General features: G+C 47.6%; 1 protein-coding gene across 1 annotated transcript in view; it reads right to left on the bottom strand.

Moving 5' to 3' along the window:
* The window catches only part of PTPRG (protein tyrosine phosphatase receptor type G), a 417,051-nt gene extending 412,093 nt beyond the window's left edge, over positions 1–4,958 (bottom strand). Inside the window, exon 1 of the mRNA XM_075714254.1 lies at positions 4,874–4,958. Within this exon, the coding sequence (XP_075570369.1) occupies positions 4,874–4,958 (85 nt within the window). The remainder of the gene's footprint in view (positions 1–4,873) is intronic.
* Positions 4,959–16,011: the final 11,053 nt, after the last annotated feature.

Genomic DNA, 16,011 nt, shown 5'->3' with positions numbered 1-16,011 from the left:
CATTGACAGGAGTTTACCTCCTGAAGAAGGGAAAAATTTGTAAAGATACTTAGGCACCTAAAGCAGCAAGCAGTCCCCAGAAGGGATATACAAAACCATAAATTAACGCATTTGGTGCATATCTGCATCCTCAGATGACTCCGTATCTTTTAAGAACAGTTGTCTCTACTGATGAGATTCCACTTCCTAAAATACTTTAAAAAAATACTGTTTAGAATTAAACTTTAAGTAGCATGGCATATAAATATAAGTAATTACAATTTCATCAACACACAGGAGCAACTCTGATCATTAAAAATGGAAGCACAGTAACTTATGCAAACAGAAATTAGTCTCATTTTTTCCATAATTTCTCAGATTAAAGTTATATATTAGCTAAAGTACAGTGTTATTACTATACCCTTAGGCTTCAGAGCACATCATGCTACACGTTCATTTGGCTGCTAAAAAGCAGCAACCAAATGATTAGCATTTTTTCCAAGGACAGTTGAGATTAATGGTTTGAAGTAATTTCTTTAATTTAACCATGAAACTTGAACATTGAAATTAGAGTCAACGTTAATAACATTTTATTTCAGAAAACTCTAAGTATGGTAGTCCTTGAGCACTGATCGTAAGATGAATAGAGTCCCCACTGTTATCTGTCTTTTCTGTCATGGGAAGCAAAGCCCAACTATTAAACTTGCACAACTTGCTAACACTACAGCTTTAACCGAGTGCACGTACATAACTCCAGACAACACTTGTCCCTGCAAACACCCAGGAACTGGGAGTGAAACCATCACCCTACTGAAATCAATAAGTGGTTTTCAGTGATTTTTATACTATCAGGCAGGACCTATTTGTTCAGCAGAGGTTCCCAGCACCGCCGCAGGAGGGACAGGTGAACGACATGTCATCTCACACAAGTTCCTCACCGCTCTGACCAAGACATCCATTTTCTGAACAGATTCAAAACCCCTTTCGTCCCCACTTCCTAGACAAAAAGGAGAGGAGACAGAGGATGAGAGAGCAGTAATAGAAATCCTAACTCATACACACAGGCAAAAATCCTCCTCACTCCTCCAAGAAGAGCAACATCCTCAGGCCGAATACAGGATTTTTAGACACTGCAACCACCCCAATATGACTGAGGGAATTCCAGTTACCCTCAAACTGTGTTCCTTTCTCTTTTGGATATACCGAAATCCCTTCCTTCCGTGATGCCTCTTCCTCCCCAACTTAGGAAGCCTCTTCCTCTGGCTGCTAGTGCCGACAGCTCCTTTGACTACTTGAAGACTTTTGAAAGCTGTGTCCTGGCTCTGTTAACCACAAATCAGCTCCTGTAAACCTGCTAATGGAGAGCAAAGCTCTCCCTTGAGTCTTCCCCCCCAGAAGCGCACCAGCAAGCTCAGCTCTTACAGCCTGGGAAAGCTCACTTGACATTCTTTATCTGCAAGGACTCCATTAGCAACTTCCTGTAACATAAAGCATATTTTAAAAAGCCACCGAAAATAAGGGATAATTAAAATGTAAGAAGTGTCATCTTCATAGAAGCCACAGGACTAAATAAAGTCTTGGAGGGCCCTCTCCTGTACGTTCCGTATTCCTCTACGTGCACAACGCACCTTCCTCTGTAAAATCTTTAATAAACAAAGCCGGTCTTCTCTGTACCTTTAAAACTATCTGAAGTAGCATTTGATTACTTCACAGGGAAAAAGCTCCTACTATATTTTTTTTTTCTCCAAGCAGAAGACAGTTACATGCAAAATTAAGTCTCAACTCAGAACTATGAAGACTCAAAATCCAAAAGCCATTTACAGACAGTTACCAGGTCAGCAACGCAATTCGATCCACTACGAGAGACAACACTGGATTTAAGAAAATTACTTTCATTTATGCATCCAGCCTAAGAAAATGCTAACAATTGTCACTCCTTAGATGACAGGATTGTCACAGCAACAGCTAAGAACTGCACAAATGTGTACTTTTTCCTTTACAAAAAAAATATTTATCCTCTCTTGGCAAAGCACTGAGAAACTATGTAGTAAGGTTATCGCAGTAATGCTAATATTTATGTCTTACTGATTTTTGGTACTGTGAATTTAGATTAATGAGCAAACAGACCCCATGGAAACAACCTCTCTTACCTTGTCTTAGTTTGATTTATTAAGCCATGCAATTACCAGCGACAAGCCCACAGAGAAATGCACTGAACTTAACACTTCAGAAAGAGCAAAACCTTACCCACATATTTTTTGTGCAAGAATGACTCCTTCCTCTTATTGCAACCAAAGGAACAGCAACCAAAATATCTACTTAAACAGTGAAAACCTATTATAATCCTCCTAACAAAGGAATACAGCAAAGACTTATTTTCTACATGGTTCATTTATCGTTGCTGAACAAAGAAAAAAAATACTCTTTATTTTTCTTCACAAAGTAAAGTGATTTGCAGGGGGAAAATAAATAGCCACCTCTCTTTCATTTAAAGAGAGCTAGATATGAAGCAGAGGGAAGGAAGATGCTTGTATGCTTTTTAACGCATCAAATAACAAGTACCTTAATTCTCTAATCCTCTCTAGAAAATGCTACAAAAAGGTACTGAAGCATTTGTGGGAGATACTAAATGGTTAATATCTGGTCGGGATTCCCCGCCAACACAAATTCCGATGATTTGCCATTGGATGTTTTCGGCACCAATGTCCTGTTATAGTCCACTGAGATCCCCCCTGCAGCTTTCCTGCCTGGGGCATCTCTGATGTGCCATGCCCGGATCAGAGTCCGGAGCGTCCCCGTTCATCACGATGTTGGGCTTACCACCCCCTTGCACGCACACGCACCAGCTATCGCTGCTTTTCAGAAGAAGGCATAAAAGAGTAAGCAAGTCACTGAGGTCTAACATGGTAGCTCTGGACGAAAACAAAATGCATAGAAGCCCTTCGGGAAAATAGTTTGCTTGCCAAGCAAACCTTTAGCGATGCACAGCCCTGAAACATTCCGAAGTATTACACAGCTGTTTTACCGCTTCTAGCGTTGAAGAGTTTACCTACACACAGCAAATGTCCAGAGACCTACTACTCTCTGCTTGCATTCGTCTTTATATTCAAACCATAATGCAAATATTATCTGGCTCAAACACCACTGATCTAAATCAGCGAGTCGTACAATACTGTCATATTAAACCTCCATCACAGCTTGTTTTCCTGAAGCGTTCCTGGAGCCTGCCTTCCAGATGTAATTACTGTACAATATATATCAGAACCAGAGAGAAAGGCTTCACTCTGAGCACCGAAACTGAGAAGAAATCAATACAAAGAAGATAAATGTTTCTTCAAGAGCTGCAGAGGTATTAACCCTCTCTCCAACTTATTTTGGTTTTCTTCTTCAAATCACTTTACAATGTGAGAAGCTGCTGGAAGGGCCGGGATAGGATGGGTATATCTGCTTATCCCCGTGTTTGGGGTTAGGAAAAAAGAGTTATTTTGGGGGGGGGGGAGAATCGGAAGTGGAAGTTCCTATAAAGCTTCCAGAATGTGCTGCTTTCTTTTCACACTTGCACACCTGGACGCAGCCGACGACGCGGGCCCACCAGGAGCCCACCGAAGGGCCAGGAGGAGCCACGGGGCGAGGACCTCAAGGGGGAGGGGGGCGGGGAGCGGGGCTCGCCCTGCCCGAGGCCCCCCCGCATCACCCCCCCCCAGGTCGCAGCCCACCACTGCCAGGAGCGGGGGGAAGCCCAGGGATTTAAATAAAGAGCCGCACAGAGCCAACCCCCTTGCGGGGCGTGCGGGGGCGCCCGGCCGCGCCCGGGGGGGCAGCGGAAGGGGCTCAGGCGGGGGCGCGGCAGCGGCAGCGCCGCGGGGCCTCAGCGCGAGCTCCCGGCGGGCCGCGAGCAGGCGGGGCCCGCGCCGCGCGCCGGCGGAGGGGCGCGGGGCGGCGCGCGGCCCCGCGGGGGCGCCCGGCGGCGCGGCAGCGCCCCTGGCGGAGGGCCGGCGGCACTGCGGAGGCGGCGGGAGCCGGAGCCCCGCGCGCGGGCGCTGCAAGTTCCCCCGGGCCGGGGGCGCGGGGGGGGGGACACGGGGGACACGGGGGACACCGCGGGGCGGGCGCCCGCCCGGCCCCGTCGTACGCGGCCCCTGCGTTTCGGTGTGGGGCGATGCAGAGGCGCAAGGCACGGGGTGCGAAGCGGGGGTAAGCCCGGTAGGCGCCGGGAGCCCCCCGCCCGCGCAGCCCCTCTCCCACGGGTGCGGGGCGGCGGTCGCACGGAGCCAGCCGCGGGTGCGGAACGGGCGCGCAGCCCCGCGTCCCCCCGTCGTCCCCCCCCCCGTTCCCCTTCCCCCCCGCCCTGCCAAGGTCAGCGCGCCGGCACGGCGAGACCCCCACGGCGGACACGAGTGGGGCGGGGAGGGCAGGGGGCCGCGCGCAACTAAGTTTTTGGCGGGGGACGGGGGCTGCCACAAGGGACGGGAGCGCGGAGCCACGCTCCCCGCGGCGGGCGGGCGGGCGGGCGGGCGGCAGTCCCGCAGCACAAAGGCAGCCCGCAGGCAGCCCCGCGGAAGCCGGGCAGCGCGCACGGAGCCCTCGGCCCGCCCCGCGCCGTCGGGGGCTGCAATGCACCGGGGCCGGGGGACGCGGCGCCGGGCGCGCGGAGCCGAGCCCGCGCCCCGCGCACGGCCCCACGCGCGGGCAGCGCTGCCCGCAGCCGGGAGGGTGCTGCGGGAAACCCCGCGCCGGGGGCAGCCGTGCAACCGGGGGGGGGGGGGGGGGGGGGGCCGCGGTCCCCGGCGCATCCTCCGCACTCGCGGGGGGGGCCCCGCCGGCACCCCAGCGGCGGTCGCGGACACGCGTGGCGGAGGCACCGGGAACCCCCTGACCCGCCGCGCTCACTCACCGGGGAAGCACACCACATCATGGAGCACGGAGCTGGTGATTTTCAAGAAAAAGATCCACCAACACGGTTGCAGTAGCCTCCGCATGTCCAAAGCCGCACATCGAAAGGGGGAGAGGGGCTAAAATAATTAACAGACAGGGGGGGAAAAAAAAAAAGGGGAGAAAAAAAAAAAAAAAACTTGTTGAAAATAAGTTTCTCCCCGCGCCTCTCTCTTCCTGCGGGAGAAAGCGGGGGGCTCCTGCTCGCCTCCTCCACGGGGGGGGAAAAAAAAAATGGAAATAAAAAATAAAGCCCGTCGCGGTGGGGCGGGGGAGACGCGGGCGCGGGGACCCCCCGCGCGGGGCGGCGCGGCTCAGGCGGGCAGGGGCGGCGGGGCGCGCGGCATGCCGCGGACGGGGCGCTCAGAGCCGCCTCCGCGCGCGGGCGGGCGGGCGGCGGTCAGCCGGGGCCCCGGCGCGCTCCATCCTGCCCCACAGGAAGTGGCGGGCGAGCCCGGATCCTGGCGGAGACTTTAAAGCGGGGCGAGGGAGAGGGAGCGCGGCGCGGCGCGGCGGCGAGGCGAGGCGGAGAGGAGCGAGGAGGAGAGGCAGAGGCGGCGGCGGCGGCGGCGCGCCGGGCGCCCCGGCGGCGCGCCCCCGCCGCCCTTAAAGCGGCCGCGGCGGCGGGGCGGGGGCGCGCGCCCGCCCGCCCGCCCGCACCCGCGGCGCTGCCCGCCGCCCCGCGCGCCCTGCGCGCGCCCTGCGCCGGGTCGGCGGCGGCGCTGCCCGCCCCTTTGCCGGCGGGGGGCGGGGGGGGGGGGGGGCGCTGCCCGCGCCCCCTTTTTGGGGGACAGCGGGTGACTGAGCCCGGGCAATTCGCCGTTTGTGGTTCCGCCTCCTGCGCTCTTACCCCGGCGGCGTGTGCCGGAGTTACTCGGGCACTGTGCCGCCGCCGTGCCCGCCGCAGGGGGCCGCGGCTTGCTCTTGGGTGCCCCCCCCCAAAATGTGCGCATCGTTCTGTGCACTGCCAGCGAGTGTCCGTGCCCCCCACCCCACATCACACGGTTCTCCTCTGTCCCTTTCAGCGCCGTGTATCACACTGCGTATTGCCGGGGTACCCCCCAAAATCATAACATCACACCCCTTTTTTCCCCCTTTTTTTCCCCCTTTTTTCCCCTTTTTTTTCCCCTTTTTTCCCCCTTTTTTTCCCTTTTTCCCCCCTTTTTTCCCCCCTTTTTTCCCCCCTTTTTTTTCTCTTTTTTCCCCCCCCTTTTTTCCCCCCCTTTTTTCCCCCCCTTTTTTCCCCCCCTTTTTCCCCCCCCTTTTTTTTTCCCCCCCCTTTTTTTTTTTTCCCCCTTTTTTTTTTTCTATTTTGTCTAATGCTGCGCTGGGTATTGCCAGAAATTCTCACCAAAACCACACAGCCTTTTTTCTCCCCCAGTACTATGCACCATTTTGGGTATCGCCAGAGGTTCCCCCACAAAATTGTACAGCTTTTTTTCCCCCCAATACTGTACTGGGTATTGCCAGGGACCCCCTCTGCCCCTCCCCCCCATCACATAGGCTTTTTCTCCCCCAGTAACATGCATCCTTCTGGGTATTGCCAGAGGTCCCCCACAAAACTGCTGGGGTTTTTCCCCCAGTATTGTGCATTATACCACACAGTTCCAGAGACACCCTGCCCCCCCCAAATGAGACGGCTGGCTGGTGGGTTTGCGGAGCCGGGTGAAGCCTGTCCCGGCACTCTGCAGCCAAATCTTGATCCACAGCCCCCCCCCGCCCCCAGCCCCAGCAGTTTCGGAGTGATTGATAACTTTGCATGGGAAACAGAAACAGAAAAAGGTGTGAATGCGGGATGAAGGGATGGTTGCTTGTGCTTGGCGTTTCCTGGCGGTGCTGAGGTCTGCTGAAGCTTAAATTTCATTCAGAAGTAGTTTTTGTCCGTTTCTTCGGTAATTATTTCCATTACGGGGATTCTGCTTCAGGAGGGAAAGGGTTTGGCAGGGGTTTATCAGTGCGTGCCGTGCTCAGCTCTGGCTCTGCCATTCCCTGTGACCATCTCCTCTTTGCCTACCTGCAAACCTTCCACAGCTGTGGTGTTTCCAGAGGAGATGGGCGGCAGGAGGAGGAACAGAGCAGGAAAATCCAGAAGAAGTCATATTTATTCGGCGGAATGGCAGTGATTTTCTCTCCCCCTGCCTCAACTGAGGCATCGCTTAGAGCAGAGCCCTCGGGGCGTGGGTACTTACCACTGACTTACCACTGCAACACTGACTTGCCTCTGACTTTTTCTAAGAGGCCGTGGCTTTGCGTCTCTCCGGGTTTACGCCACGCAGCACAGGGTGCCGGCTCAGTGGACTACGTGGCAGCCAAAGGGCCCCTAATGAGGAGGCATTGCCTTTTCATAGGCTTTCCCTTTACTTTCTCTCCACATCCCAGGTTGTGCCTGCCAAAAATCAGAGTTGGAAGTTAGAAATGCAGTCCTTGCAAGGCAAAACTGTTTATCCCAATAGGGATTTTACCCATGTAAGGATTTAAGGACCTCATTAGATGTTCGCTGGCCTCCAGGGCACCACCCTTTGGGCTGCGCAAAGAGCGGAGAAGGCGCTTGCGTAAGGATTTATCTAAAACAAAGCAAAAAATTTATAGGCCCTGAAGAAGGTTCTTATCCGACTTATTGTTCATTAAATCATTTCCCAAAACAGGTGGGGTTTGGAGGTTGGTTTCAACTCTCATAAAAACAAAGATAAAATTGTAAGAGCTAAATTTCCCAGAATTTTTTGTTCCTATGAAAAACAAAAACCAAATCCCCACCTGCCTTGACCTTTTGGATTCTGCAGTGACATCTGTGCTCCGTTACTTACTGGGCTGCTCCAGAAAAACCTGCAAAATAGTCCCCTTTCAGCAGCCGATTCCTAACGTTACTGATCTAACGCAACAGACGGGTGGGTAGGCAGGTTCTCCCCCAGTACCGAGACGTCCCTCTTCAAATGATGGCTCCCTGCTATTGTGAGAGGCAATCTTAAAGGGAGTTTCAACAGGTCTCATTACATCAGAAAAGTTACTAAACACTATTGCAATCTCACAAAAGAAGACTAAAAGTAACGGATTTTTTTTCCAAGAGCAGTTTGCATCGGTTTTTTCCTCACCGATTCAAAATCCTTTGCAAAAGCTGTTAATTACACCATTTTATAGTTAAAATTCATTTTTACATTAGTTTAGGGTTTCCTATCCTGGCAAATGACAAATCTTAAACTGCCCCCATATCTTGGAATTGGAGGAATTCTACATTTTCCATCCTCCGAGCAAACATGCAAGTGAGATACAAAACACATAAGCAGAATACTGTCTCCTGAGGAGCACAGATGATTTCAGACCCCTATAAGCTCCTAGGGGAGATTTTAGAACACCAAGTGCTCCCATCAGAAACCAGAAGTGTTCAGGCTGGATATTCACAGTAGTCCCCCCAGGTCTGAACTTCTGAAAACAAATCTGTGAAACCCCAATGCCCGCACGGGCAGCTTGGCTCAGCATGCTGTGGCACAACATGTACAGTGACCCACTTTTCCTGGAGTGGCAAATCAATCATCGCATCATCACACATCAGTTTAGGAGCCGCAGTGACGGAAGCAGCTTTGTTTCACATTAGCAGTTTGGGTGGGCAGAGAAATGGAAAGATGTATGATGGCGATCCAGAGAACAAAATTAAACACGGTTAAATGAGAATCCATTTCCTGCAGTATCTCTTTGCCTGCGGCACACAGTCTATCAACAATACACAGGTACAAATTGGCCTGGAGACGTACCTTTAACTACCCAAACAGAGGAAACTGCATTAGCAGGATGCTGCTCTGCTGGGCTGGTGCCACGTGACTGGAGAGGAGCGTGTACATTAGATAGGACAGCTGATCCTTTCCCAATGACTGAAGTACCACAGTGTGATTAAAATAACTGCTACTCTATGAAGAGATTGTAAAGGGACATTATAATACAGTGCAGCTAAACCAGATTGATGGGTGTTCTGCAAATCTTGCAGTATTTACTGTTAAACATGGTGGGCGCTGTCAAGGTGAAAGGAATAGGATCAGCATCTCTGCTTTGCATGGAACAGTGAATAAAAGATAACTTTTATCTTTTTTCCTCCTGTTTGAACAGGTAATATTTTTATGCTGCCTTCGTCAACATATGGGCATCACTCCTGGGAAAGAAATGAAAGTCTCTTAATTTATTTGATCAGACGTGAGAAATAATAGAAAACTGAAACGAAGACTCACATTTGTCATACGTTTGAATTAGTGGAAAGCTGAAGAAAGCAGAAAAATATTGCAAGGAGTTCAAAGATGAGAGGGTTTATTGAATTAGAAAAATATTAATAGCATTAATCATTTCCAAAACAGGCTTCTTAACATCTATAATGACTATATAAAGGATTGGGGAAATAAAAGTAAAATTTAAAAAAAAATCCAATATAGAAAGTTACACTTTTCTGTGTTTAGAAAGAAAGGGATGGGTTTTCACTGATTTACATCCAGCCAGCCTCACTGGAATGGTTAACCTGTGGGGAAAACACCAAGTGAGGATCTAGCCCTGAAAGGATAAATCAACATGAAGCACCTGAGAAGCAGCTACAGCTCAGATTATAAGCAATGTGAGGTATAAACTGCCAGGTTAATTCAGCAGCCCTAGTTCCTGTCTAGCTTTGCATAGAAAGGAAAAAAAGGATGCTGAACTTGGAGTTTCATAAATTATATTATTGCAGAGTTACTTTCTCACAGCCTCAGGATAGATGCATTCTTCTCAGAGTATGCTGTGAGGCTTTTGAAAGTCTTAACAAGACATCTGAGAACCTGCTGAGAAACAGAGGTGGAGGGCAAGCAAAGTAGCTGTGCAAAAAAAAAAAAAAAAAAAAAAAAGAGAGCTTTATTTCAATATAATCATAGCAATGAGCTGTGTTGTTTGATTTATGAAGACATAAAAATAGATTAAGCCAGGGAGGCAGGTAAAGCAAAATGTATAAAAAATGTGGATGGGTGATGCAAACTCTAGGTAAAGATACAAGCTGTAGGTCAGAGATTACTGCAAGTATTAGCAGGCTGCACATCTGTAGCACTACCAGCATTATATGCATGAGGGTATCTAAGCGTTGACTTGAGCGATGCTCCAAGGTGTCCTGGGTGGGCAGTGTCCCACAGGGTTTTGCACAAGGTTCTTTTGGAAGACCAATACATTTATTTTCTTGTGGTCTATAAAAGGAACCTCCACCTTAGGGTACCCTTAGGCTAAAGCATTCAGAACGGACACTTGGTCATATGCTGAAATACCTACTTGAATGCTTCATCTTAATCCTGAGGTCATACAGCTTTTTTGTCTCCTGAAATGGCCTCAAAATGACCGTGTTCTGTAAAAGTGTGTGTTAGTAACGGGCATGGTGGAGGGTCAGACTGATCAGCAGAGTTTCTCTCTTTCAAAAGCAACTGTAGTTCAGAGTCCTGTCGTATGACCTTGCTAGGGCTTTAAGTGTGTGTTTAATTCACAAATCCTCTCTTGTTAAAAGAAAAGAAGAAAAAAAAATCTATTATCAGTGTAGCAGTGAGCAGAGCAAGCATGTTAATGACTGGACCTGAGGGATGAGCATGGAAGACCCAGCTCGCTGTCCTGCTTGTCTGTTACCATGTAAGTAGCTCACCAGTACTATAGTGTCTTTGCAGAATTTGAGGTGGAAACTAATGAGACAACAGACTTATGAACTTGCATTGTTGATGAAAAAATTCTTTATAGGTTTCAATAATGTTTGAGTTCAATGTAAGTCTTGGGAACATCAGCTACAGAAAAGCAAAAATCCTTTTGACTGGGAAGGCTCTATCCAGCCTCGATGTTTTTAACACTATCATGCAGCTTGCCGGTGAGATAACTGCAACTGTCAGGTTTTTTTGTACACAGTAGCTTTGACATGGGATGTGTCAAAATTCTGCCAAGGCAATAAGCAACTGAGTTAGGCGTGTGCAGGAAGTTGTATGTGGTCTAGTCTTGTGGAGCCTACTGTGCCCACACAAACGCGTCCTGAGAGCCCTGGAGCTACAGCAGACAGGCATTGGAACGATCCACATGAAGTAAGTGTTTCCAGAGATGGACGGGTTTTACTGTTTGCTTAAAGAGTGGGGTGGCAACTTAAAATCTAAGGGCATTACGAGTTTTGTGAGCAGATCGTTAGGAAGGCCCTAAACTGCTCTCAGGAACATTTCATAAGAAGCCAAAAGCTTTGAGTGACTTTGAGTCTGGAGGATGTGGTCACCCTCTCATGATCAAAGCACTCTTCCCAAAGTGTTTGGCTGGCTCCATGTTTCCTAAAATGGTCTAAATATGTTTACACAGTCAAGATAAAATTATCTTACTAAATAATAATGGATGGATGAACTGTGCACCCTGTGAGGCTTCTAGTTTTCCCTGCTTAGCCATTGACATCATGTAGTATCGATGAGAACCCAAGGAACTTCCTTGAAAGTATCTTGAGACCCTTCATAGGAAAGTTGACTCAAGGACAGGCAGGGTTTGCAGGCAGCATGAACTCAGGCTGAATATAAGCTGCTGTAAGGAACAGCATGGGTGCAGTGTGCTGGACCTAGACATATTATAGACACAGTTAATATGAGCAATCTTCTAGTCTCTAACAGCCTCAACTTCCAGACCCCTTGTCTTCCAGAGGACTCCAGAAAGCAGAATCACAATGGGATATCTGCTCTTTTAAAGGCCTCATGCATTACAACCAAAACATCAGACTCCATCTTTTCCCCTATAAGTAAATTGAATAAATTTATTGAAGGTGGAATTTCTGCTGTTCCTTTCCCCCTCTTCCATTTCACTGCTGCTTTCTGTCAAAGGAGTTAGTGCAACGTGCTCCTGCCTTCCTGCATGGATGTCAAAAAGATGTGTCAGAACCTGCTTGTGAAGGGTAAAGTCACAGGCGTGCAATTGTCCCAAGGGGGAGAGGCAATAACAGCTCTGTAACAAGACACAACCTTCTAATATAAACCCATTGCAAATGGGGTCCAAAGCCAGGCCTCTGAAATTGCTCCACAATGAAGTCCAATCAAGCAGACTGCAAAAAATACTTTCCTAGCCAACCCCAGGAGAGAACTTTAAGGAAAAAAAAAAAAAAAAAAAAAAATCTCTTCTATAAGTAGTAGAACCAGTCTCCAAATCTGTTTAAGGAAAGAAGAGAAAGTTAAAGAGGAACATTTGCCCAACCCATATTCTGTTGGAGATACACTCGTTCTGAGTGCAGTTATATAAGATGATGTGCAAACTTGTATGTTCTGGCTGCCTTTTCTGGTTGGTAATATCTTACAACAGTTTGTACAGATGTGAATAATTACATTCCAGAAATGAATGCAGCCCCTGGTGTGTGTGTGGGGGGGAAGCCCTTGACAGAACAAGGGAAGAAATAACATTTGTGTGTTACAGGGACAAGTAACTCTTGCTTTATTTTGGGCCCTGTGTGTTGCAATAGAGAAATGCAGGTTGCAGACTGCAGCATAGTTCTGTCTTTACCATTCCTCTCTGGATTCACAGACCTGTGTTTGTTGGGTTTGGGTTTTGTTTTATTTTGCTTTTTTTCTTATAATATTATCAGTTGCTCAAATATGGGCTTGTGTAAAGCACTCGGGATTTGAGTGTGGACAGGCAGTACATTAACTAATATGTCCATTAAAAAGGGATTCCATAGCCAGTGCCCCAATTAAATGAAGAAGTGTCAATATTAATAAACCTTCCAAAGAAAGGGAGAAAATCAGACACCCACAGTGACCCCAGAGACATGAGTCCTAGTCAGATCAATACGTACCCATAAGCACTGATGGAAATAGCTACACAACAAAAACGTATCTAGGCCACTGAGATTTGGCAGTACAGCATGCCCACATCCATTCCCTTACTCTCCAGCCAAAGCTCAGTGTCAGGAGCACGAGATACCTGTCTGCAAACAGATTCTTGCTGGAGTTCATCCTGTCTCCTCTCGATGCCTCATCTAAAAAGGGTTTCTTGGAAGTGTAAAGATGCTGTCCAAAAAGTTGGATAAGCACTAATCCAAACCCCCGCCAGCTTACATCCCTAATGCAACTGAAATTATTTTAATTCATCTTTTCAATCGTCATCAAATATAGATCCACTGTAGCTGGGCACAACTCCACTGACGTAAATGACTGGGCATTCACTTTCTTGGAACTACACCTACTTGGATCCAAGTCAAAGTTTTGCCAATCCAAGGAGGGATGTGACCAAATACCACAAAAATGCAGTTGTTACTTTCTACAGCGTTGTGCTACTTTGGAAGTGTTGCAAGACTGTGCCTTTATCTTTTCTCCCCAGATTTCATGTTCATGATGCATATCTTCGTGCCATCAAGGTCTGGTGGTTACAATGCACTGTGCTCACAGCTACGGTACAGGAGGTTTAAAACATTTCAGAATTTCAGCATCTGTTTTATGTTGATTTCAGGAGGAGAATGGGAGAGGAGGATGCCAAGTTCCAGAGAACAATAAACACTTCGGGCCAAATTCTCCCTTCGTCTACGCTGGTGTAAATCTAACGTCTCTTCATGCAGATGACAGGTAGATTTGAGCCAGTATAATATAGGGCAGAGTCAAGCCCTTTAATCTGGAAGCACACAATTGCTTCCTCTGGCCCATGCCCAAGAAAATATATTTAAAATATACAATAGATGGTAGAAGAAATTTTAATTAACAATTTTTTATGGGGGTGTTGGGTAAAAGCATTCCATTCTGGGCTGAAAACGAGGCTTTCAGAACTGAGCCAAAAAAGGGAATGTTTATCATGAATGCCCTAAAGAGGAGTACAATTAAAATGTGTTTAGGACTTTGAACTGTTCTGTTAATCAACATGAACTTATAATTACGGTTTTAAAATAACTAGTGATGTCCAAATAGATTTTAGCATCTATTAAAGGTATCATCTTAAGACACATTGTGGGGGGAAAAGGAAACTGAGAATAAAGTTTTAAGACTAATTCATGGTAAAGAAATATGAGACCTCATAATTCTTCCCAAAGCATCACAGTTAGTAAAATATTACACTTTTTTTCTACAGCAGAAACACAACAGAACAACATTATTCTCTAGCGGTCAACATTAATTGCAAACTGATGGCCACTTCTGAACATGGGAGTCTTCGCTGGGCCACATTTAATTATGTTAACTGCCGACATGTCAGCCTGCCCAGCGCCGGCAGCCCCGCGACTTGAGCCACTGTCAGTGGCATCGGCCAAAGCAGTCGTACCACACGGGGGAGTCTCTCTGCACGCACGGAAAAGTTCATGTTTCATAAATCACTCGCTTTGAAACCTGATTTCTCTGTAGTGCAGCTTTGTCAGTTTGTCTGAGAGATAACGTAAGAGCTGCAACACTTGGCAGGGCAAAAAACAAAGCCTAAACCCTGATGATTCTGTAAATTAATTGCTTATAAGTAAGGTGGATAGGATTTTGTTGGTGGGGAGATCTGTCTCAGGCACGATTCTCTTTATTAAACACTGTTTAAGACACCAACTTGTCTGGTATTTCCATATAGAACACTAAGAAAAGTTTGAGAAATCTCAGTCATCGGGTAATAAAATACTACAGGTTTTATTTAATCATTTAGGAAAGCAGAGGGCATGGCAGGTTCATCGCATGGCACGGCAACATGTTATCTCGGCACAGTGAAAATGGAACAACAATGCCAGAGCAGGATTCAGCCATTTCAGTATCACATTCTTCATTGCAATGAAAGCCTTCCACCATATAGTTACAGGAATAATGGGCGTGGGCAATGGTGTGGGCAGTCTCCGAGTACACCTGTCCTGGAATTCGGTGAGCCTGGTACCTTAACAAAACACACCTTTCATGAAGTACAGGCCATGAGCAGTGGACATACAGCCTGAAACTCATGTAACATACCTTGAGGGGTGAACCATCCTCATTCCTCCAATCCATCTCAACCAGAGGATGCAGCAGTGCTGAGGCTCCTGAAGAGTGCACAAAGAGAAGTGCTCACAAAGATCTCTCCAGGTGGCGCAGGTTTTGTAGCACTGCATCAGACCATCCTAACGAGCTTTCTCTTGGATTTTTATACATCATTCTTATGACCTTACCATGCCACACAGAAGACTTACTTTGCCAGCTCATTGTTACCTCCTACTAATACGGACTGCTGCTAGCACAATATACTATTCTCCAGCAAAACAACATGTACTGACAAACACTTTTTAGTGAGTATTGGCTACCAATCTGAGAAAGCCAGGGTCAGTGCTGAACAATACCAAAAGAGGTCTCACTAGCTTCTTTTCCCTCCTCCATTGAATGAGCTGTTAATAGACAAGCTGTTATAGAGAAAAAGAACTAAATAGTTTACAAGCTTACATTTGAAGGCCTGTGAATTGCATTAGCTGAGCCAGCTGAGTGAGAGCCAAGGCAATCTCCCCACAATTGTAGAAAATGTGGCATTGAGGCATGTGGAGGCAAAGGAAGAATGACAGTGACCAGGTTTACAATACGCAAAGCCGGAATAATTACTGCTTTCTGTGGCATAGAATTTTTAGCTGAACTACGATATGGAAAAAAGCATCTCCTTTAAATACAGAAGTGTGCGTGTGTGTTCGTATTTTAAAACTTTCACTCTTTTATGCAAATAGTAATTTACAGCCTTAAGAGAAACTCTTTGAAGTTGACTTTTCATTTTTCCCCACTGGACCTTCCCCCCTCCTACCCCTCTTTCTCTACTGCACAGGCCACTCCCAGTATGAGCAATCATAGAATCATAGAATCTTTTAGGTTGGAAAAGACCTTTAAGATCATCAAGTCCAACCATTAACCTACACTACCAAGTCTACTCTAAACCAATCAAGGGTAGACTAGACTAAACCATGTCCCGAAGTGCTACGTCTGCCCGTTTTTTGAACACTTCCAGGGATGGTGACTCCACCACCTCTCTGGGCAGCCTGTTCCAATGCCTGACCACCCTTTCCGTAAAGAAATTTTTCCTAATTTCCAACCTAAACCTCCCCTGGCACAGCTTGAGCCCATTTCCTCTTGTCCTATCGCTAGCTACTTGGGAGAAGAGACCAACACCCACCTCACTACAACCTCCTTTCAGGTAGTTGTAGAGAGCGAT

The sequence above is a fragment of the Pelecanus crispus genome, chromosome 7 (genome assembly GCF_030463565.1).
Source record: "Pelecanus crispus isolate bPelCri1 chromosome 7, bPelCri1.pri, whole genome shotgun sequence".
Lineage (NCBI taxonomy): Eukaryota > Metazoa > Chordata > Aves > Pelecaniformes > Pelecanidae > Pelecanus > Pelecanus crispus.
The sequence above is the reverse complement of the archived record's forward strand: the minus strand, read 5'-3'. Positions and strand labels throughout refer to the sequence as shown.